The sequence below is a fragment of the Leuciscus leuciscus genome, assembly GCF_965113295.1.
Source record: "Leuciscus leuciscus genome assembly, chromosome: 7".
Lineage (NCBI taxonomy): Eukaryota > Metazoa > Chordata > Actinopteri > Cypriniformes > Leuciscidae > Leuciscus > Leuciscus leuciscus.
This window is the reverse complement of record NC_138731.1, coordinates 4804269-4829660: the sequence shown is the minus strand read 5'-3', so window position 1 is coordinate 4829660 and position 25392 is coordinate 4804269. Positions and strand designations below refer to the sequence as shown.

General features: G+C 45.3%; 2 protein-coding genes across 2 annotated transcripts in view; one reads left to right on the top strand and one right to left on the bottom strand.

Annotated features, from left to right (window-relative positions):
* LOC309503416 (uncharacterized protein) overlaps positions 1-25392 on the bottom strand; it is a 166689-nt gene that overhangs the window by 124081 nt on the left and 17216 nt on the right. The gene's annotated exons all lie outside the window — the stretch shown is intronic.
* On the top strand, positions 3323-24465 carry LOC309503362 (tripartite motif-containing protein 16-like). The gene is made up of 6 exons (XM_082176161.1): positions 3323-5227; positions 5509-5604; positions 5692-5925; positions 23062-23218; positions 23369-23416; positions 23656-24465. The coding sequence occupies exons 1-6, from the start codon at positions 4655-4657 to the stop codon at positions 24231-24233; spliced, it is 1686 nt and encodes a 561-aa protein (XP_082032287.1). The 5' UTR covers positions 3323-4654; the 3' UTR covers positions 24234-24465.

Below are 25392 nucleotides of genomic sequence, written 5' to 3'. Positions count from 1 at the left end.
CACTGGTAGACAGCCGAGGTGGCGTGATTAGACTGGAACCCCAATCGTCGTCATCCGACGTAACTCGGAGTGACCACGAAAGGGAACGTCTCGGTTACGGATGTAACCCTCGTTCCCTGAGTGGGAACGGAGACGTTACGTCTCCCTGCCACTTCCGCTGTACCGCTGAAAACGCCTGGGGCTAGTCTCGGCTCCTCAGCGAAGACATATCTGCATTGTGCCAGCGTACTTCCTTATATACCCCCTGCGGCGGGCGGAGTTACGCTATGCAAATTCCGCAGACCCATGGCATTTCATTGCCATTGGCTCGTTTTATATACTCGAAGGTGATAGGCTTCTAAGCGAAACCCCAATCGTCGTCATCCGACGTAACGTCTCCGTTCCCACTCAGGGAACGAGGGTTACATCCGTAACCGAGACGTTTCTTCTTGCCACGTGATCTTGATCATGCGAAACGGTTCTGGCCTTGGTTCTGAGCCACCACTGCAGGGGTCTCATGCACAGGAGGCCAAAAGTTATTACATTGGACACAGCTGCCATTTGACCCAACAGTCTCTGAAACTGTTTCACAGTGAGTGACTGGCCTAGTTTTACCCCATTTACGTCTGAGAGCATCAATGCTAGATGAGCAGGGGACATTTGTGCCTGCATCGTCGTTGAATCCCAAACCATGCCTAGAGAAGTGGTTCTCTGAGCTGGAAGGAGCACACTCTGTTTGGCGTTGAGCCTCGTCCCCAAATTTCTCATGTGAGACAGAACGACATCTCAATGTCGAACAGCCATTTGCTGGGATTGAGCTAAAATCAACCAGTCGTCGATATAATTCAACATGCGAATGCCCTGGAGTCTCAGTGGAGCCAGAGCTGCATCCATGCATTTCGTGAAAGTGCGGGGTGATAAACCTAGGCCGAAGTGAAGAACCCGATATTGGTAGGCTTCGCCCCCGAAAGCGAACCTAAGGAACTTCCTGTGATGAGGATGGATGGCTAAATGGAAGTACGCATCCTTCAAATCTATTGTGACAAACTATTCCTCGAACTGAATCTGTGACACAATCTGTTTGAGTCTAAGCTTTTTGAATCCTACGGTTTAGTTGATGCAGGTCTAGAATAGGATGCAGCCCTCCATCCTTGACAATGAATGAACAATGAAGTAACGGCTGTAAATCCCTGACTCCCTGCTGGGAGGAGGAACCCTTTCTATAGCCTCCTTTCACAGAAGATTCTGTACTTCTTGCTCGTTATTATTCGAACAGCCACCTCGGTGCCCTGAAATGGCGAACCAGCAGGGAACAACTGAACTGACTGTTCTATGACCCTCCTCGTAGGATCATTGGGGAAGACACCTCGGTGCCCTGAAGCGGTGAACCGGCAGGAAACAACCGAACTGGCAGCACTGCGGCCCTAGAATCTGTTTCTGCCCGGAGGGGACTGCCCTCAGAAGACTGACGGCCTCTGCGTGAGGACTTCTTCTTAGTCGAAGCCTTCTTCAAGATGATGAAAGTCCCCAGATCTTGTCTATCTTTCAAAGGTTTCGACTGCACCGACTGAACTGGATAATTGTAGCACTGGTGCCTCACCCCGAGGAGATAAAACTGCAGCGGGTGCTTCTTCCTGAGATAAAGCACTGGATCTGGCAGGTGAAGGCTGAGATAAGGCTGGGCCGGTCTCAAACCCCTCTGTCAGAACCATTTGTGAACCCCATGATGAGAGTCACCGCTATGCCTCGGCAGCAGCGGGACCCGAACCATGAGGAACGAGAGCCAAACCGTCCTCCTCAAAGAATGATCGGTGGGAATGGAGCGTCCTCACGGACAGCTTCTCACAATGCTCACAGTCAGCCCCCTCAAGAACTGACTGGGCATGCTGCATTTCCAAACAAGCAACACAAACATTGTGTGTATCCCCACCCATAAGAAAACAAGGGCAGGGAAAAGCACACTTCTTAAACTGCTGCTTGTTCAACATAAAATATATATATATATATATATATATATATATATATATATATATATATATATATATATATATATATATATACTCACCTAAAGGATTATTAGGAACACCATACTAATACTGTGTTTGACCCCCTTTCGCCTTCAGAACTGCCTTAATTCTACGTGACATTGATTCAACAAGGTGCTGAAAGCATTCTTTAGAAATGTTGGCCCATATTGATAGGATAGCATCTTGCAGTTGATGGAGATTTCACATCCAGGGCACGAAGCTCCTGTTCCACCACATCCCAAAGATGCTCTATTGGGTTGAGATCTGGTGACTGTGGGGGCCATTTTAGTACAGTGAACTCATTGTCATGTTCAAGAAACCAATTTGAAATGATTCGAGCTTTGTGACATGGTGCATTATCCTGCTGGAAGTAGCCATCAGAGGATGGGTACATGGTGTTCATAAAGGGTCAGAAACAATGCTCAGGTAGGCCGTGGTATTTAAACGATGCCCAATTGGCACTAAGGGGCCTAATGTGTGCCAAGAAAACATCCCCCACACCATTACACCACCACCACCAGCCTGCACAGTGGTAACAAGGCATGATGGATCCATGTTCTCATTCTGTTTACGCCAAATTCTGACTCTACCATCTAAATGTCTCAACAGAAATCGAGACTCATCAGACCAGGCAACATTTTTCCAGTCTTCAACTGTCCAATTTTGGTGAGCTTGTGCAAATTGTAGCCTCTTTTTCCTATTTGTAGTGGAGATGAGTGGTACCCGGTGGGGTCTTCTGCTGTTGTAGCCCATCCGCCTCAAGGTTGTGCGTATTGTGGCTTCACAAATGCTTTGCTGCATACCTCGGTTGTAACGAGTGGTTATTTCAGTCAAAGTTGCTCTTCTATCAGCTTGAATCAGTCGGCCCATTCTCCTCTGACCTCTAGCATCAACAAGGCATTTTCGCCCACAGGACTGCCGCATACTGGATGTTTTTCCCTTTTCACACCATTCTTTGTAAACCCTAGAAATGGTTGTGCGTGAAAATCCCAGCAACTGAGCAGATTGTGAAATACTCAGACCAGCCCGTCTGGCACCAACAACCATGCCACGCTCAAAATTGCTTAAATCACCTTTCTTTCCCATTCTGACATTCAGTTTGGAGTACAGGAGATTGTCTTGACTAGGACCACACCCCTAGATGCATTGAAGCAACTGCCATGTGATTGGTTGATTAGATAATTGCATTAATGATAAATTGAACAGGTGTTCCTAATAATCCTTTAGGTGAGTGTGTGTGTATATATATATATATATATATATATATATATATATATATTGTAACTGCAATGCCAATACAACACTAAATAGACAGAAACAGTATTACAGACAGCGCTTGCTGAGGACACAGAAGCTAGTGCAGGGGCGTTCCCACAGTGTCTCGATGCAGCTTGAAAGGGAACTCAAAATATTTTAGGTAATCGGTCACATAAAAAATGTTAAGTTAAGAAATTAAAAGTTTAAGTTAGCAGAACTGGCAGAATTTTATTTTGTTTGGCATAACAATTGTTGAAAGAGTTAGCCTGGTTAAAACCAGACCATTCTCAGTAGTAACTGAGTTATGGTCTGGCAAAGCTTCTTTAATAACTCATTTCCAAAGGGGCGTCACCAACGGACGTCGCTCAAATGCCTCTGGGCGCAATTGGATAGATCTAAAACCAATCAGAGCGATCGTCATCGTCATAAAATCCTCTATTAAATCTAATTTAATTTCCTACCGTTTCGGAGAGAAATGTAGTAGCACGTTCATCTGCCAGTGGGTCTTTCATGGAGATTGTGCTCATGTGTTTGCAATTTGAATATAATAAAGCATTTAAAATTTGCTGCGCTTCACCAACGGACGTCGCTCAAATCTCTCTGGGCGCAATTGGATATACCTAAAACCAATCAGAGCGATCGTCATCGTGTAAAGCCCGCCCCAACGTTTCTGATTGGTGCCGCGATTTCGACGGATTAAAAATGGGCTTGAATGAGTTCTTTGCCAGACTACTTGCAGAGCAAATCTAAATTTGCCGGAAGTTGTCTGGGTTTTCCCAGGCTATGAAAGAGTATGACAATATGTAACATATAACACATATCTGTTCTCAAACCAAACTCATGCTCCACTCGTCACCATGATGGAAACCCCCTAAAAAACACCACATAACAGAAACTCTTCTAAATTAGCATAGCAAATCATTAAACACTGGTACATCTCCTACTTAACATTAAGCAATTACAAAGCATGCTGAGAAATAGAAATCCCAGCCCAGTTTCAGTTATATATTCGTTTGTCTAAATTCAAAGAAACAAGTATATAAAACTCGAATTCAGATTACTTGCAATGTGTAAGTTTTGTAAACTCAGAAGAAAAAGAAAGTTCTAAATACATATAAAAGATAACTAATTTGTTTTTTTGTTTGTTTTTCCAATTACCAATTAATCAATTAATTATTTTGAGCATTAGGGTTTACAGTGAAGGTTTTTGAATTTACTGTTGTAGAATCTGAACTCAGCAGGAATGAGGCTTTATGATGGTTTAAAGACTATAGAATAGTTTTGCACACGTCACTCAAACACAGAACCAGGAAACAGGAAGAGTTTGAGAAAGAGAAACTGAAGTGTAGTTGAGCTGTTGTGTGTTTGTGTCTCAGTATTCATGCAGTAAAATGGCAGAAGCCAGAATTTCTCAGGATGAGTTCATGTGTCCAGTGTGTCTTGATCTCCTGAAGGATCCAGTGACCACTTCCTGTGGACACAGTTACTGTATGATCTGTATTACAGGCTGCTGGGATCAGGAGGATCAGAAGAGAGTCTACAGCTGCCCTCAGTGCAGACAGACCTTCAGTCCAAGACCTGCTTTAGCCAAAAACACCATGCTGGCTGAAGTGGTGGAGAAACTGAAGAAGACTAAACTTCCTGCTGACTGTTACGCTGGAGCTGGAGATGTGCAGTGTGACGTCTGTACTGGAAGAAAACACAAAGCCGTCAAGTCCTGTCTGGTGTGTCTGGAGTCTTACTGTCAAACTCATTTTGACCGTCATGAGGAATATTTCTCCCGTAAGCCACATAAAGTGACTGATGCCACTGGACGACTGCAGGAGATGATCTGCCAAACACATGATAAACTCCTTGAGGTTTTCAGTCGCACTGACCAGAAGTTTATATGTGTGCTGTGTTTGATGGAAGAACATAAAAACCACGACACTGTATCAGCTGCAGCACAGAGGACAGAGAAACAGGTATGAAACTACACACTGATGAAATAATGTTGACACTATTTATATTGGCACCATATGATCAGGAAACATCTTTCACACTGCAGACGTCACAGAAGTGAACAGTAGCTGTAAGTGGACTTTCACTGCTGAGCGTATTTGTGCTTCGCATTTAACTTAACAGAAAATATGGTGAAAATACACCGTAAACAATTTATCAACACAATTTTTTTATTTTTTAACTCTTCACATGATGATATAGTGACAGTATAAAGTGCCATCTGTGTTATTGGTTTGTGCTGCAGAAGCAGCTGAAGGAGACGCAGAGGTCGTTCCAGCAGAGGATCCAGCAGAGAGAGAAAGATCTTCAGCAGCTGAGAGAGGCTGTAGAGTCTCATAAGGTGAGTCTGGAGAAGAAGAGAAGTTTGAGAAGTCTCAGTCAGGACTCACTGAAGCTCACTGTGTGATTGTGATGAGTGTCCTAACAGCGCTCTGCACACACAGCAGTGGAGTACAGTGAGAGGATCTTCACTGAGCTCATCCGCTCCATTGAGAGAAGCCGCTCTGAGGCGACACAGCGGATCAGAGATCAGGAAAAGACTGCAGTGAGTCGAGCTGAAGAACGACTGGAGCGACTGGAGCAGGAGATCAATGATCTGAGGAGGAGAGACGCTGAGCTGGAGCAACTTTCACACACACAGGATCACATACATTTCCTGCAGGTAACAGAGATCGAGAAGAACAGGACAATATATTTTTTGTTATTTAAAGAGCGCGTTACTAATATGCGCCTATAGGCGGGTCCACAACATGAGAACACTTTGTCCCGTAGATGGTTTGCTTGCGCGCTTTAACCTCGCGTACGAGCAGATCTGTTTCCTCGCTAGAGAAGCGTTCGGTTTTTCTGCTTGTTAATAGCAACTGGCTTTTAAGGGAATGGGAGATGAGACTCTGATTGGTTTATTGCACGTTATGCCCAAAACACACCCATTACTCATTAAGAGAATAGGAACAACCCTTTTAGACCATGCGCCGGGAGCGCCGACCATTTGTCCCGTCCTTAAACCAGCAAAAGTGGATTCGGACACGCTCTCAGTGCACTTGCGCCGTGCGCTTTAGACCATGAGCTTAGATCGTTAAAATAGGGCTCATAATGTATTGGAGTTAAATTATGACAGAGTTGATCAAACGATAAAAGCTTGATCATCAAGGTATTCTTTTTGTAACAGACCTTTAAGAAATTTAATAGCTTCTCCCACTCTACAAATCAATGCTCTAACTGCTGAAATTAAGGTAATAACACATTTTTAGCAAAAGATAGCAGTGACCCGGTGATGACTTGAGCTCATCCGTCCACAGTAACCAGGGTCTGAAATAGCCCTATTGTGGCACTGACCACACAAAACATACAGAAGTGGCCAAAAGTGATGTGTGGAGTGTCTTTTTTTAAATGACACTACAATTTTGCTTAAACCATCAAATTATGAGGATTTTTTTAATATATATATATATATTTCGATTTTTTAAATATTTTAAAATATGAGGGAAGAACAAAACACTAAACTTGGTGAAGGTGTTTATCTGACAAAATTATTTCAAGTAAAGTCATCTTTATTTGTTATAGTGCTTTTTACAATACAGATTGTTTCAAAGCAGCTTTATATTGATTACAGGAAAATAATGCAACAAAGTTAGATTTGGCTGTACAGCAGATCTAGAAAAAAATAGGGTCATTGTCCAGCTTGTGAGTTCAGTGTTGATTCATTTCCATTGTAAAAATCATTAGTTATCTATTTAGTTAATTGATACAGCCGCTCTGGAGAAAACAGTGATGCCATCGTCCAGCTCAGTTCAGTTCTCAGACAACGGTGTCAGTGCAGGCAGATCTATAATATTGATGAATATTAAGTGACAAAAAAGGCAAACTACAGCTGCAGGTTTTAGAAAAAAAAAAAAAAAAAAAAAAAAAAAATCATACATTGAGTGCAACATAGTCAGTTGTTAATATTTCATCGTCCTCTCTTGTTTTTTCATGTGTTCATAATTTCTTTGTATGACAGCCTGGCTAAAAATGACGTCTGTACAATTTGGCATTATGTTATCATAAATAAACAGTTGACTTCAAGCACAATATGCTTACAAAATCTTTAACACATTTTAATACTATTTGAATAAAGGGTGAATCTGTCAGTTTTCCTTTGCCAGACATCACTTTTGGCCACTACTGTATGGCAGTTCATTGACTTTCAAACTGATCTTCAAATCTTGCTGCAAAATCAAGCCACTTTTATGAAGATTTCGGGCTTCCCTGGAGTTGTTGAAGCCATTGATGGAACTCATGTTCGCATAATTGATCCAACTATAAATGAGGAGACATATATCAATAGAAAATAATTCCACAGCATCAATACTAATTTGTGTTAATTTTACTCAATGCAAAAAAAAAAAAAAAAAAAGGGGTTGGAACTGTCATCGCCAGTGGCCCATGCATATCGACTGTCACTAAAAATCAGTGGTAAAACGTGAGGAAATGCTAGATTTTTTTATAGCTGGCAAAGTTAAAGTATAATGAAATACACTGACACCTTATTTTTGTCCTTTCAAAAGTAACTGAATGCCCTTCTACATATATTAGCCTACAGTAATTTAATTGTATTTAAAACATATAAATGTACATGTATATGTATAATTATGTCATTATAAAATATATATTTGTTTATATACACACTATAAATGCATATATTTGAAAATAATAAATTTTCCGCTTAAAGGTAGGGTAGGTAGGCTTTTAAAAAAAAAAAAAAATTCAAATTTGTTTAAACTGTCTTTATATACCAATACATAATTAAAATGTAAGTGCTCTGAAAGAGAGAGTATAAAAATCGAGTGACTGTAGACCTTTTAATCTGCAATAAACACAGCTCATTATTTCCATTCGGGACGAAAAATGTATTGGTTTGGGCGACTGTCACTCTCTCTCGCAACCATGGCTACCACCCCTGTTGCTACAAGATCTGCCCATATGCGCTCACCCGTTTGATTTGAGGAGTGCAAGAGAAGCACAGAACCTACGAAGAGTAAAATTATGGCAGAGAAAGAGCATTCCAAATTCAAAGCACCTGCATATGCAGTCAGCGAAGGCAAACAAGGCAAAAAAAGAAAGACAGTTCTAGAAAAGGCAATGAACAAAACCCTGGTTGCCCGCACTCTTGAACGACTTCCTCTGCTTCGCCCTCGACCCCGGACCTGTCCTCGAACCGACGATGCGGTACTTGTCTCCGGAGTGTAGTCCTCATCAGAGTCAACAATGTTTTCATCATGGAAACTCTTACATGCAAAACACCGTACCTGTATAGCCTATGTTATGAACCTTACACGAAATTCACCTTCATCACAGTGTAACTGATGGTAATGGAAAAACGTGTATCAATGCAACCTGTTTTTAGCTTTGCCTTATAAATATAGCTCGTTACCTATAAATATAGCTTGTTACCGAATCAAACAAAATATATTTTAAACTTTACCAGTATCGATATGCTAGCTTGATAGTGAGTACTGAAAGCCATCTTATTTGTTTATATTTATAGTGATAAAGTTAGGTATTTTATTACATGTGATTCTGACATGATGTCACTACATGCACTGCGCTCCTTCCTCTCCACTCGTCTCAGGTAAATAAATGTGTCTTCCAGCTGAGCCTGAGCGTTTGGCGTCGCGCGTTCATGTGTTTTGGGGGCGTGGCTTTGGAAGGAGCTCAGAAGGGAGGGGGTGGAGTGAATGGAAATAATTAGCTGTGTTTACAACAGTCGTGAGAGGTCTACAGACACTCGATTTTTATACTCTCTTTTTCAGAGTACTTACATTTTAATTATGTATTGGTATATAAAGACAGTTCAAACAAATTTGGAAAGTTTTTTTTTTTTAGAATAAAAAAAAACAAAAAAAAAAAACGTTCTGTACATAGCCTAGATCTACGCGCCCCCTAAACCCACACAATAAAGATGGACAGTGACATAGAAATTTGCACAAATTAAGCATACGTTCCATACAATTGAGGTATTATCGAAATATCTAAATTTTAATAACGAGTGATTATTTAACAAAAGGCATGTAAAACGGTCAGGGTTACATTTTAGACACACACACACACACACACACACACACCTCTGAAGTGATAGAAAAGTCCTCGGAACCGCATCACTTGCTAGATGACGAAACCTGCATTGGTGTACAAGGCCGAAGTCCACCATTCTCCAGTTTAATGGTTGCTACACACACATAGTTTAGATGTCCGTCGTTGATGGCCAACCAACCGCCCGCAGCCAGAGTCTAGCCCTGGCAGCATCGCGGGGAAAGATGCATGGGAACTTTTGCACCACGAATACAAACAAGTGTCCCATCATTGCCTCTCTCATCTACTACGCGATATCACAGTTTGACATGTCTCTCATTGGAAAGTTCCACGTGGTGTCATGAATAATTAAGAGCAAGTGTCTTCTCATTGGATAAGAAAACTCAGTCATGAATAATTATGAGACACCGATGAGTCATCAAAGTACTATAGTGCTCTGCCACGTAACAGCCTGTGATGTGGACACGATGAAGATTTTAAACCCGGAAGACGAAAATAGCGAAAAAAACAAAAATTTAACCATTTTCCCCCTACTATTAAATCTAACAGATGCTAATATTGTCACATACACACATACACACATACTTCTGTTAAAATCCAGAGAAAATTTGGTTTAGGGTTTCATGACCATTTAAGGGCGAGGAAAGTGAGTGCTTCACTGACGGGGTTTCCCCTCAGTGTCGCAGCGGACATCCCTGTGTGCTCCAGCACTGGTGAAGGGCGTTATTACAAGGAAGTAAACACGGGTGAGTTTTTCATCTTTCTTCTCTGGAAGAAGGATGTCATTCCACCTGTGCGCTGCTGGATGTGGTCGTTCCCTAGCCCTCTGTGATGGTCACAATTTCTGTGTCGTGTGTTTGGGCATACAACACGCTGAGGCAGCTTTTGTGGATGGTGCATGTTTTCTGTGTGAAAATATGCCTATCTCGGTGTCGAGATCTAGACTCTCGTTCGCTCGCGAATGTAGAGTTCCTGATTTTGCGCCACTCCCTCGCGGGTGGTGTGAGTCAGGTGATCGCAGAGTTGTGTTTGAGGCTCCGCCCGGAGATTATTCCCTGTGGACTCATCACAACTCCTTCACATCGATACCTTTGGATTCTAGTGTTGAGCCAGGGACGTGCGGTCAGGGTAGGCAGGGTAGGCAGTGCCTCACCAAAGGAAATGTTGACATTACATTTATTAATTCCAAGAGCTTTATTAATTCACCACATTATTAATTGCATTTATTTTATTCCAAATATTATTTTTTTTAACAAAAATTTTCAGGAATACACATATAATACACTCATTTTGCCATTGTTTGCTCCTAAAACCATTGTTTCATGCAGGAAATTCAAGGCCATGGCCATTGAGGCAGAGGTTAGCAGTGCCTCTTTGGTCCATAGAACGTAGTGTACGTAGATTTGCGCATGCGCAGTCAGTTCTCATGCTGTCTTGAATTATCAACATTGAGGCAAAGACCGAGCTTGCTTCATGTCACGTGATCCACTCGCTCTCACTCAATCCGCGCTTCCCGATACTTAGCATCTAGCGGTGCCTAGCGTTGGCTGTCAACAGGCCCGGGGTGGGTAATCGGGAGAATCGGGAGAATTCCCGGTGGGTCGCTTCACTTTTGGGCCGGTCGAGGATTTATTAATTTTTTTCACATTTGTCACATTAGTTACATTAGGCTACACACGTTCCGCATTCTGACACCGCAGCGCGAAGCCTCTGCATGGGTTGTACCATGTGAGGGAGTTCTCCCCTCCCCTCCTATAGAGTTGGTTGGGTCCATAGCCCGTCTTTTCCAAAACGTTTTCTCAGGTAGGTTACCGCGGCACCGCCGGCGCCTACCGATAGACCGATAGCTGGGCCGGCCCTACCGTAACGGTACGTGTCAGGGAGGATGGATGGGAGGAAGAGGCCAGGAGGTATGGAAGCTTGTTTCCGCCACAGAATAAAACATTTTAAAAGATAATTGCGACTTTTTATCTCACAATTGCGAGTTTACATCTCGCAATTCTGTCATTATTTCTCAGAATTGCGTGAAATCGCGCCGCCTCCCTCTCTTACTGTCAACTGTGTCCCGCACAAAACATTTGTTTGTTGTATAAGTCATAAGATAGATGTGTCCATTAATTTGATTATTAGATTTGATTGTGCATTAGCCTCACATATGACTGACTTTGCTGTATGCAGGCAGTGATGTGATGATACCTGATATGAACGTGGGTTGAACATATATGCCACATTGATAAGGTCACAGCCTACCCATGACAAGATTTCACCGCACGTTACTGTGTTGAGCGCACTGATTCATCTGTAATGGGTGAATTAGATGTTCCTTTGGAAATTCACCAGGGGGATAGGATGCCGACTACATTTGAGGGCGAGCTGTGTACTGTCGGGGATGATTCATCCGTGCTGTCCCCCCTGGGTTGTACAGCATGGCCTGAGTCAGATCCACAGTCGTCAGCTATGCTGAAACGGGCCGCCGAGGCTGTCGGGCTCGAGTGGAATCCTCCGCCTGGGCCCGCTCAGTCTCGGCTGGATGATTGGTTTCTTGGAGCGGGTCAGGCCTCTATGCACACCTTGGCCTTGTTACAGCTTTTTCAGGCTAAAACACTCCAGGATGTGCAAAAGGGTAGGCCAGACTGTCAGCTCATGGGTGAGCTCTGTAAGGCAACCGACTTGGCTCTTCGGAGCACAAGTGTGGCAACCTGCGCAATCGGTCTGGCAATGTCCACTCTGGTGGTTCAGCAGCGCGATCATTGGCTCGGTCTGGTTGATATGGAGGATGCGGACAAGGTTCGGATCCTGGACTCCCCAATTTCCCAGACGGGGTTGTTCGGCGACGCTACAGTGGGTGGTGCCCAACAGCCTTCTGTAGCTCAGTCGCAGATGGAGGAAGCCCGACACACCCTGCCGCGACGGCCTGCTAAAACTCTCACCCCATTGCCGCTAGCAGTCACTCCACCAGCACGTCACCGAGGGTGCCCCCTTAAGGCAGCTCAGCCTGTTAGGCCCCCGCCACAGCTCGGGCCTCAGCATAGAGCTAGCCGTAGGCAGGCTGCCCAGCCTGTGTCAGATCTTGCCAGTCCAGGAGGCAAGAGTAAGCGTCCCTGATACAGGCCACCCAGGGTTGGGGACGAAAGTTTCTCTGGTGGTTGTTGTTCCACCATTGTCTCTCCGGAGTACAGTGGTTTCCGAATCACCAAAGGGACAGAAATTCTCAACCCTGGGTTTCAAGAGGTTCAGATTATCAGACACCCCAGATCAGTCTGGCCTGCCTTAATCCCCTCTTGTGTCGCCAGTTGGCAGACGAGTACAGTTCAAGGATCCAGGTTTGCCTCCTCCCGTACTCAATGCCACCAAGTGGAGGCAGGTTCGTGTGATACGGACACAGACCCCCCCCTCCGGACCGCCTTAGGGCCCTCCGGGTTGGGTCCCTGCCCTCCACTTCGCTGCCCTCCTCCTGGTACGTCAGTGGTGCCACGAGCCCCCCGGTACGGTTTCTGCAAGCCTGGAAAGACCTCTGCAGTCCGTCCAGCTGGCTCCTGAGCACCATTGCACGCGGCTACACGATTCAGTTCCACCGGCACCCACCCAGATTCGCTGGCGTTCGCTCCACGGTTGTGAAGAGCAGATCTGCCCCAATCTTGCGTGTGGAAATTGCTGTCCTACTGGCAAAGGATGCAATAGAACCGGTGTCTGTAGCCGACATGAAGCGAGGGTTTTACAGCCATTACTTCATTGTGCAAAATAAAGGAGGTGGATTAAGACTAATCTTGGACCTATGCATCTTGAATCGGGCCCTTTACAAGCTCCCGTTCAAGATGATAGTACTCAAGGACATATGCAGATGTGTCCGTCCAGGAGATTGGTTTGCAGCGGTAGACCTGAAGGACACGTACTTTCGTGTCTCCATCCTGCCACGACACAGGCCATTCCTGAGGTTCGCGTTCAAGGGTCGGGCGTATCAGTACAAAGTCCTACCCTTTGGACTGTCTCTGTCCCCCCGCGTCTTTACGAAGCTCGCGGAGGCGGCCATTTCTCCCTTGAGAGAACAGGGCGTTCGTGTCCTCAACTACCTCGACGACTGGCTGATACTGGCTCAGTCGCGGGAACAGTTGTGTGAACACAGAGACTTGCTGCTCCAGCATATCATCTATTGGGTCTTCAGGTCAACTGGGAAAAGAGCAAGCTCACCCCCAGGCAGAGCATCTCGTTTCTCGGTATGGAGTTGGACTCGGTCAAACAGACGGCACATCTAACGGAGGATCGTGCCCAGTCGATGCTGAACTGCTTGGATACGTTCAAGAGCAGGAAGGTGGTTCCACTGAAATACTTTCAGAGGCTCCTGGGGCATTTGGCTTATGGCAGTCACGCCGCTGGGGTTGTTACATGAGACCACTTCAGCATTGGCTTCTTGGCCGGGTCCCATGGAGGGCGTGGAAAGACGGCAGGTTCCCGGTTGTGATTTCTCGAACTTGCCGGAAAACCTTCCAACCTTGGTCAGACACTGTGTTTCTCCAGTCCGGTCTGTCCATGATACAAGCGTCCAGGCATGCGGTGGTGTTCACAGATGCCTCCAAGACAGGTTGGGGGGCCACGCACGACGGGTATGCAGTAGCAGGACGCTGGACAGGTCCTCAGCTGCATTGGCATATCAACTGCCTCGAGTTGTTAGCGGTACTGCTTGCTTTGAGACGCCTCAAAACGGCGCTGCTCTGCAAGCATGTACCAACAAGCAAGGTGGTGCACGTTCACGTCATCTGACACAACTTGCCCGTCTCCTCCTTTGGTGGAGTCAGAAGCATCTGAGGTCACTTCGTGCCATTCATATTCCAGATCTGCTCAATCGTGCCACCGACAGGCTCTCACGACAGCAAATAAAGCCTACGGAATGGCGACTCCACCCCAAGTCGGTTCAGCTGATCTGGGATCGTTTCGGGGCCGCACAGGTAGACCCACTGCCAGTTGTTTTATTCACTAACCAAGGACTCTCTCGGTGTGGATGCACTGGCACACAGCTGGCCGACGGGTCTACGCAAGTATGCGTTTCCCCCGGTGAGCCTAATTCCACAGTTACTGTGCAGAGTTAGGGAGGAAGAGTAGCAGGTCATGCTAGTTGCCCCTTATTGGCCCAACCAGACCTGGTTCTCCGAAATCATACTGCTCTCTTCAGCCCCTCCCTGGCCCATCCCCCTGAGGGAGGACCTTCTCTCTCAGGGGCAGGGCACCATTTGGCACCCACGTCCAGACCTGTGGAGACTCCAGGTCTGGTCCCTGGACGGGAAGTGGAGGTTCTGAGGGGTCTACCACAAGCTGTTGTAGACACTATCACCTCTGCTAGAGCCCCTCCACGAGACTGGCTTATGCATCGATGTGGAACCTGTTCGTCGATTGGTGTTCTCCTCACGGAGAAAACCCCAGAGTTTGTTCGGTTGGATCGGTGCTTTCTTTCCTGCAAGAGGGGTTGGAGCGAGGGCTGTCTCCCTCCACCCTCAAAGTGTATGTTGCCTTTATTGCCGCACACCACGATGCAGTTGGTGAGAAATCCCTGGGGAAGCACGATCTGATCGTCAGGTTCCTTAAGGGAGCAAGGAGGTTGAACCCTCCTCGCATCTCTTCCATACCCTCTTGGGACCTATCTCTGGTGTTAACAGCACTTCAGAGACCTCCCTTTGAGCCCCTGTGGACAGTGGAGTTAAAAATTCTGTCTCTCAAGACAGTTCTCTTGCTTGCACTGGCTTCTATCAAGAGGGTAGGGGACCTGCACGCTTTCTCGGTAGACGAATCGACATAAGTATTTGATACATCAGAAAAGCAGAACTTTATATTTGGTACAGAAACCTTTCTTTGCAATTACAGAGATCATACGTTTCCTGTAGTTCTTGACCAGGTTTGCACACACTGCAGCAGGGATTTTGGCCCACTCCTCCATACAGACTTCTCCAGATCCTTCAGGTTTCGGGGCTGTCGCTGGGCATTACGGACTTTCAGCTCCCTCTAAAGATTTTCTATTGGGTTCAGGTCTGGAGACTGGCTAGGCCACTCCAGGACCTTGAGATGCTTCTTACAGAGCCACTCCTTAGTTGCCCTGGCTGTGTGTTTCGGGGTCGTTGTCATGCTGGAAGACCCAGCCACGACCCATCTTCAATGCTCTTACTGAGGACTTTAGACCAAAAAGCTCTATTTTTGTCTCATCAGACCACATGACCTTCTCCCATTCCTCCTCTGGATCATCCAGATGATCATTGACACACTTCAAACGGGCCTGGACATGCGCTGGCTTGAGCAGGGGGACCTTGCGTGCGCTGCAGGATTTTTGCGCATTTTACGCATGACAGCGTAGTGTGTTACTAATGGTTTTCTTTGAGACTGTGGTCCCAGCTCTCTTCAGGTCATTGACCAGGTCCTGCCGTGTAGTTCTGGGCTGATCCCTCACTTTCCTCATGATCATTGACTATTCTTAAGAGCATTTCTTAGAAATTTTATATGGGCCCAGGATCATAGTAGACTTGAGCAAGAGACTCACAGAGAAACATTTCATGAGACAGAATGAGCCGCAGACTGAAGTGTTGATCTGTGTGTTCGGTTATTATATAATTATCAGTCAGACTCTCATCTGATCATCTTCACTCACATTTCAACTTTTTTACCTAATTTTTCCTTCTGATTTCTTATATAATGGTGAAATCCATGAACTTGATGGTAGCAATTTGAGTAATATTCTTCAAAGTTGCATCAGATGTTTTAAAACTTGACAGAATTTACAGTATTTTCATAATTGTTTGCCTTTAATATGTTGATGATTTTGACCATGAAGACCCTAAACATGAAGTCTGTATATTAGCAATGCTTCAACATACTGAAACCACACAAAACCTGACCTTGGGATCGTGTCCTAAGAGTCCTTTTGAATTTCAGTGTCACTAACTGCTCAAAAGTTATAAATAATGTTCAATCTGCTCGTAGATTTTAAAACTGCTTTTCCTGAGCGAATTTACTCAAGTCTACAATGAGACCAGGGCCGTTTCTGAATTTTTTTCCCCTTCCCAAAACGTACACACTCAAAACTTAAATAGCAACGTTTCTAAGCATTGATATGATAATTATTTTCTATTTTTTACAAATTATATAAATAGGTTGTTTCTTAACATTGAAACGATTACCAACTGATGTACATTAATTCATTTTTTTCTGCTCTCATATTGGTTGTAGGAACAACATTAGCGTTCGGTGGTTCAGCGTAGTTTGTTAGCAATGAAAGTTTCACAGGTTCCAGTTCACAGTATCCAAATCTAAACTCATTTATAGTAAACTGATTGTCCAGTTTACTTCTATTGAGATTTCTAGTTGATCATTTCTCTCTCCTCATCACTCGCTGCCCGACCACTAATAAAAAACCTCGCTCTGTATTCACTCCATGTCAAAATTAATTCAGTGTGCTTTTAAATAAAGCCAATCTCTAGACACACGATGTGTTCAACGAAAAATAAATGGACAATGTTTAGAATAAAATGAGAAAGGTTAGATTGTTTTCTTTAATAAAACAACAGTATTGTTTCTTCACTTTTAATAATGAAACAGTAGCCTATTATTTTTTCAATAAAACTTAAAGTGCTTTATTAAAAGTTAAATTACCCCAAATCCAAGCATATATTAAATGATTGTTTAGTACTTCACACTTCAGAGTAAATTAAAATTAACAAAGACAAAAATATCACATATTATTGCCTTGTCATCACACAAATATGAATTTAGCAAACTTGCCCTTTAATTCTGTGAATAAAACAAAGATTTTAATGACATTCCCAGTGTATTCAACTTTTTTTAGAGTCCAATGTACACAATATAAAACAGCTAATATGGAGATTGATGCATTTGATCAGGATAATTATATGATTATTTACAATATTTAATGTGAGAGAGATGTTGGTATATTACTGACCTCTAGATTTTATTTCCACTTCTAAATTAATCACTTTAATGTTTCCTGGACAATTGTGGGGTTTTTTTTTTTGTGTGTGTGTTTTTTGCTTTATTTTACTGCTGCTGTCATACATTTTTTTTACATATAATTTCAAAACACACTAAACATTTGTATTTATGATCGCAGCATTTCTAATAAAATCATATATTTCTCAAGCTAATACTGAGCTTAAATTGATTTCCTAGGAAGTTCACATATAGTGTAAATGACAAACGATAGAACTTGTATCTCTAATGTCACATAATGAATATGAGAAGAATGAAGCTGATACTGTGAAAGTGCTGGATTGAGGAGAGTTACTAAAGTGTCATGACAGAATACTGGAAACAATCGCAGGTGAACAATATTTATTGGAACTCAAACACAGAATAAGACAATTCAGGAATGAAAGTTCCTCTCAGGGTGCGGTCGCGATCTCGCGAACAGGAAACAGCTCCGGACGGTCCACACAGGGGGAAACGCTCAGACTCGGACACACAGGGACTTCGATGGTCTAGTGCTCGGTGCTGAGTGCTGGTGCTCGGTGATCTGTGCTCGGGTGCGGTGAACAACAGAGATCCACTGAAGACACGACAACCCGGAAGACGACACGAACATTCACGCAGGAACAGCAAACAACGGATGGACACTGGAATGGAGAGATGAGTGAGTATAAATAGGGAACGGTAATGTGAATCAGCTGAGGTGGGGAATGAGATGATTGCGAACAGCTGGAGCACTGAACAAACACGTGAGCGGGACAACGCCCACTCCCGCAAACTCACAGACATGTAAACAACAATGACACGAGACACAGAGGAAACAATGAATTCACAACCGTGACAGTACCCCCTCTCCTAGGAATGCCTCACGGCATTCCCAGAACTCCTTACCTGTCGATTGTAATCATCGATAAGGGAGTGATCCAGGATGTCACGAGCAGGAACCCAACTTCTCTCCTCCGGACCGTAACCTTCCCAATCCACCAAGTACTGAAATCCGCGTCCCCTCCGCCTGGAATCCAGGATACGACGAACCGAATAGGATGGTTCCCCATCTACGAGTCGCGGCGGGGGGGGAACCGGGGCTGGCGGATTAATGCGTGCAAAAAAGACGGGCTTAATTTTAGACACATGGAAAACGGGATGAATCCTCCTGTACACTGGAGGAAGATTGAGGCGGACTGTCACTGGACTAATGATCTTAGTGACAGAAAACGGGCCAATGAATTTGGGTGCCAGTTTATTGGAAACGGAGCGGAGCGGAATGTCCTTAGTAGAAAGCCACACTTTGGAACCGACGACGTATACGGGAGGCCTTGACCGGTGGCGATCGGCCTTGGCCTTGGTGCGTTCCCGCACTTGGAGGAGAGTCTCTCGGGCCCTCGTCCAAGTACGGTGACACCTCTGGATGAAGGCGTGGGCGGAGGAGACCGCGACTTCGGACTCAGTACTAGGAAAAACAGGTGGTTGGTACCCTACACTTCACTTAAACGGAGATAGGCCCGTGGATGACACTGGTAACGTATTGTGGGCGTACTCCACCATGGAAAGTTGTTGGCTCCAGGAGGAGGGATTCTTGGAGACCAAACATCGTAACGATCTTTCCAAATCTTGGTTGGCTCTCTCAGTTTGGCCATTGCTCTGGGGATGAAACCCAGAGGACAGACTGACCGTCGCCCCCAGTAATTTACAAAACTCTCGCCAAAATCTGGACACAACCTGGGGTCTCCTGTCAGAAACCACGTCTGTCGGGAGGCCATGTAACCGAAAGACGTGGTCAACGACTGCCACCGCTGTCTCCTTGGCTGAAGGTAATTTGGGCAAGGGAATAAAGTGGGCTGCCTTCGAGAATCGGTCCACCACGGTCAAAACTACCGTGTTACCCTGGGAGGGTGGGAGGGCGGTGATAAAATCTAGAGCGATGTGGGACCAAGGTCTCGAAGGCACCGACAGCGGTTGAAGTAACCCAGCTGGGGGTCGATTGGACGACTTACCAGTGGCACAACTAGAGCAAGCCAAAACAAAATTGTGAACATCACGAGCCATCAGGGGCCACCAGAATCGCTGCTTAACTAGAAATATGGTACGACTCACCCCTGGATGGCAAGCTAGACTGGAACTATGACCCCACTGGACGACGTCTGATCGTAATTCCTCCGGCACAAATAAGCGGTTAGGTGGGCACCGGATCGGAGGCGTTACCCCTTCTAAGGCCCTCTTGACCTTCGATTCGACCTCCCATGTGAGCGAAGAGATAATCAGGGTCTCAGGAAAAATGCGCTCAGGAGTAGCTTCGTGTTCGGGACGATCAAAAATACGCGACAAAGAATCGGGTTTGACGTTTTTGGAACCCGGACGATAGGAAAGTGTAAAATCGAAACGACCGAAAAAAAGTGCCCACCGAGCCTGCCTGGAGTTCAATCTCTTAGCGGTTCTAATGTACTCCAAATTCTTGTGATCAGTCCAGACTGTAAAGGGTACCCCTGAACCCTCTAACCAGTGACGCCATTCCTCCAAAGCTAACTTGACTGCCAACAACTCCCGGTTACCAATGTCATAATTACGTTCGGCAGGAGATAATCGATGTGACAAAAACGCGCAGGGATGCATTCTGTCGTCTGAAGGTGAACGTTGTGAAAGCACTGCACCTACCCCCACCTCCGACGCATCGACCTCTACCACAAACTGACGTGAAGCATCAGGGGCTATGAGAATAGGAGCTGAAACAAAGCGGCTCTTGAGTTTGGCAAACGCAGCCTCAGCTGCGTCTGACCACCTGAACGCAGTTTTGGGAGAGGTCAAGGCAGTCAGAGGTGCGGCTAGTTGGCTGAAATTGCGAATAAAACGCCGATAGAAGTTGGCGAATCCCAGAAACCGCTGCAGGGCCTTGCGGGAATCTGGGATTGGCCACTCTACCACAGCCTTAACTTTGTCAGGGTCCATAAGCATACCTTCAGACGACACGATGTGTCCCAGGAAAGGAACTGACTGTGCATGGAAAACGCATTTCTCCGCCTTGACAAAAAGCCCATTCTCTAGTAACCTTTGAAGCACTAGTCGTACGTGTTGCACATGTTCCTGGAGAGACGAAGAAAAAATCAATATGTCATCCAGGTAAACATATATGAATTGATCGATCATGTCTCGCAACACATCATTGACTAGTGCCTGGAAGACTGCGGGACTATTGGAAAGCCCAAAAGGCATAACCAAATATTCAAAATGCCCCCTAGGGGTGTTAAAAGCAGTCTTCCATTCGTCCCCCTCCCTGATGCGGACCAAATGATAAGCATTACGCAAGTCCAGTTTAGTGAAGAGAGACGCTCCCTGCAAACTCTCGAAGGCTGAAGACATCAACGGCAAAGGATAAGTATTCTTTACCGTGATGTTATTCAGTCCTCGGTAATCAATGCAAGGTCGCAGAGAACCATCCTTCTTCCCCACGAAAAAGAACCCCGCCCCCGCTGGAGAAGAGGAAGGGCGGATGAACCCGGTTGCTAGAGAATCAGAAATATATTTCTCCATAACCTCTCTCTCAGGAACTGAAAGTGAATAAATCTTGCCCTTAGGCGGAGACTTACCTGGCAATAAATCTATAGCACAGTCATAGGGACGATGCGGAGGGAGAGAAGCAGCTCTAGACTTACTGAACACTTCACTCAGGTCACGGTACTCCTCGGGCACGTTTGATAAATCCACTACTTCCTCCTGTAACACAGGGACAGAAACAACAGAACAAGCAGACACAAGACACGAATTGTGACACTCAGTGCTCCAAGCTGAGATGGTCCGTCTTTTCCAGTCGATACGTGGGTTGTGTAAACTGAGCCAGGGGTGTCCTAAAACTATGGGTGTGAGTTGAGAGTCCGTAATGTAAAATGATATAGTTTCAGCATGATTTCCAGAAGTGATGAGTGTAAGTTTCTCGGTGACCAAGGAGATGGTGGGTAAAGTCTGTCCATTCAGTGCGTTGACTGTGATCTTCTGGGAAAGTGTTCGAAGAGGAATCTGTAATTGTAGTGCAAACTGATGATCCAAAAAGTTACCTTCTGCCCCTGAGTCAATGAGTGCAGTGCAGTGGTGATCCAGAGGAGACCATCTCAGTCTTACCGGGAGGATGGTGGAAGTGGATGAGGTCTTTCCTGCGGAGATCCCACCCGATAGTAGCCTCAAACTTACTATCGGGCTGGGCCTTTTACTGGACAACTATAGGCATAATGTCCGTTGCCACCACAATAGAGACAGAGGCCCTGGGATCTCCGCCTTTCTTTCTCCTCCCGGGAAAGCCGAGCTCGCCCCACCTGCATGGGCTCGGGATCGTGGGAGCCGAACGTGTCCAGGCCGCTGGACCGCTGGTTCTCATTCCGACTCTGAACTGGGTTGGTGGGTGTTCTCTGCCCAATCCTTGACAGACGGGCGTCCACTCTCAGGGCCAGGTCGATGAGTCCATTAAGAGTTGAAGGAAGGTCCAGGGCGTAGATCTCCCTCTGGACACGTTCGGCCAGCCCATGCAGGAAATGGTCCCACTGCGCCTCCTCGTTCCAGCGACACCCGGCCGCCAGGGTCTTAAACTTGATGGAGTAGTCAGATACCGATCGGTCCCCCTGGCGTAGGTCAGTCAAGACCCTGGCAGCCTCCTTCCCCTCGACGGCTCGGTCGAAGACACGTCTCATCTCCGCCGAGAGGGCTTGGAACGAGGAGCAGCACTGGTCTCGATTCTCCCACACTGCAGTTCCCCAAAGCGCCGCTCTCCCAGTCAGTAGCGTCAGAACGAAGGCTACTTTCGCCTCCTCTTTTTCAAAAGTTCTGGGCTGTAATGAGAAATGCATACTGCAACGTGTCAGAAAAGGACGGCAGAAATTCGGCTCACCAGAGTATAATTCAGGCGTGGGCAGTCTGGGTTCCGACTGGGAGAGAGGCACAGGTGGTGTGGGGGGAACTGCAAGTGCTGCTGGAGGTGCTGGCGCAGTGGGGGGTTGTAGCTGGTGAAAACGCTGGGTGAGCTCGGACACCTGTGTGACCAGAGTCTGGATAGCGCGTCCTGTCTCCCCCTGGCTGCGCTCCTGTGCATCCATCCGGCCGATGCATACTCGAATGAAATCCTCCAGTGAAGCAGATGAATCACCTGCTGCTCCCATCGTTTGGTCCATCCGTTCTGTCATGACAGAATACTGGAAACAATTGCAGGTGAACAATATTTATTGGAACTCAAACACAGAATAAGACAATTCAGGAATGAAAGTTCCTCTCAGGGTGCGGTCGCGATCTCGCGAACAGGAAACAGCTCCGGACGGTCCACACAGGGGGAAACGCTCAGACTCGGACACACAGGGACTTCGATGGTCTAGTGCTCGGTGCTGAGTGCTGGTGCTCGGTGATCTGTGCTCGGGTGCGGTGAACAACAGAGATCCACTGAAGACACGACAACCCGGAAGACGACACGAACATTCACGCAGGAACAGCAAACAACGGATGGACACTGGAATGGAGAGATGAGTGAGTATAAATAGGGAACGGTAATGTGAATCAGCTGAGGTGGGGAATGAGATGATTGCGAACAGCTGGAGCACTGAACAAACACGTGAGCGGGACAACGCCCACTCCCGCAAACTCACAGACATGTAAACAACAATGACACGAGACACAGAGGAAACAATGAATTCACAACCGTGACACTAAAGATCAACAAGAGCCGCACAAATCTGACAGTAGAGCAGGTTATTGATGAAGTGTGGAGGTGATGAGCTTTGATTTCTGATTTCTCTAGAGTTTCCAGTCTCTCTCAGCTCCTCCTGAATCTACAGACGTAAATGACATCTTCAGTTCTCTCTCCTCTTTTGATGGCGTGAGAGAATCTTTCCGTCAGCTGAGAGACAAACTGGAGGATTTGTGCAAAGAGGAGCTGAAGAAGATCTCTGACAGAGGTAAAGTCCTGGAGATTCTGCTCTCAGAAATGATCCTCCATCATCTCAGATCATGTAGAAGATCATATTAGAAATGTCTTAGGAACGGATGCAGGGATCATTTTCTCTTGACATGATAATCACACTCTTCATGTCTGTTGATTTCCACAGTCACTTTCTCCAACATTGTTCCCAGGACCAGGAACGACTTCCTACAATGTAAGTCACCGAGAAAACAAGCAGAAAAACTCACTGAGTGTGTTCATGTTCTTCCTGGAGAAGTGAAAGAAAACATGACAGAAGAGTTTTAGAGTTGATCATGTAAATTATGATTTGCTCAGGATATCTGGTAAACTGTACTGAGACACTGATGATATATTGAACATGAAGAGTTCAGATACATTAAAAGATCAGACAGATTCATAATTCCTGATTCTGATGTGTTTTATCTCCATCAGATTCCCATCGGCTCAATCTGGATCTGAACACAGTGAATAAACACCTCCGTCTGTCTGAGAGGAACAGAGTGATTACTGTCACTTACCCAGAGATTCAGTCGTATCCTGATCATCCAGACAGATTTGATATGTGGCAGGTGTTGTGTAGAGAGAGTGTGTGTGGACGCTGTTACTGGGAGATTGAGTGCAGTGGTGAACGTGTGTATATATCAGTGTCATATAAGAGCATCAGCAGGAAGGGATGGGGTAATGAGTCTGTGTTTGGATGTAATGATCAGTCCTGGAGTTTGATCTGCTCTTCTGACAGTTACTCATTCTGGCACAATAACATAAAGACTAAACTCCCTGTAAAGCCCATCAGCAGTAGAACAGGAGTGTGTGTGGATCACAGTAGAACAGGAGTGTGTGTGGATCACAGTAGAGTAGGAGTGTATGTGGATCACAGTGCAGGAACTCTGTCCTTCTACAGCGTCTCTGACACGATGAGCCTCATCCACACAGTCCAGACCACATTCACTCAACCGCTCTATCCTGGGTTTATGGTTTGTAATAATGGATCATCAGTGAAACTGTGTTGATGAATCAGGATAGACTGTAGAGAGATTCTATCCATAATACTTTGAGCTTCATGATAAATCATAAATGCTGAGATGTTATAGAGTCTCGTACTTTCTCTTTATTACATCAATACTACAGCTGAGTTTCTGTCAGTGAAATAACATGTTCAGATTATGGTTGAGTACGTGCTGAGCTTGAAGTTGATATAATATCCCCTGCTAAACTCAATAAAAATAATGTTTTGTCTCATTATTTATTATGTGTGCCTTGTGTTTGTGTATGTGTATATGTATATGTGTGTGTATGTATATGTATATGCGCATATGTATTGTTTTATGGTGCATAATTTTTAAACAACTTTTACCTAATTTTGATTATTATCAGGTTAGTAAGGTTAAAGTCAAATCTGTCCTAAATCATAAGCATTTGAATTTTCATACTAACTAAATAGGTCACAGAAGACTTCTCTGTGTTCAGTTCAGCTCAGTATCTGAGACTTTTGGCAGGTGAAACTTTTTAGTTTCAATTAAATATATTTTAATTAACTACAGGTTAGGGTGATCAAACGTCCTGTTTTCTCAGGACATGTCCTGTTTTCACGTCCTGTCCGTCCTGGCTGTTTTTTATAAAATGATGAAAATGTCCTGGTTTTCCTTATTTTTCATTGGGCCATTAAGCGTGTACTTTAAATACACGCTTGCCTTTGGACACAAAACATATGAAACCGGCCTCGGCTTCTTGTTATAATCAGCGCGTTCCTCAATCCGCAGCGGCAAGCAGAGAGCACGTCAGAATACAGAGGCGCGTGTGTGTGTGTGTGTGTGTGTTCATCTCAGCCTCATTGGTCTGTCACTGCTCGTCAATGTCAGAATATTTGAAATGACCAATCAAATCAAAGTAGGCGGACTTTACGTTCACAGAATTTTAGCAGCGTGACTCGACGCTTCAGTTTACGGGAGTGCGAGATAAGATGTAAGTAGCTAACAGCGTAAAAAAAAAAAAAAGCCCAAATGTAAATTCACAGATGATTTACAGAGAAAATTCCTGTGTTTTCGTCTCGGTCGGGATCTGTGTAAAGCAGAATGCATGACCTGCAAAGCTGGCACGTACATGTCAGTGTCAAATAAAGGTGCTAGCAACCTAGAAGCCCACATAAAGAAAATATAGGATACAAGAGAA

Coding starts and splice junctions, on each gene's coding strand:
- LOC309503362 (XM_082176161.1), top strand. CDS start 4,655: ATGGCAGAAGCCAGAATTTCTCAGGATGAGTTCATGTGTCCAGTGTGT. Junction 5,605..5,691: donor AGGCTGTAGAGTCTCATAAG/GTGAGTCTGGAG, acceptor GTGTCCTAACAG/CGCTCTGCACACACAGCAGT. Junction 23,417..23,655: donor CAGGAACGACTTCCTACAAT/GTAAGTCACCGA, acceptor TATCTCCATCAG/ATTCCCATCGGCTCAATCTG.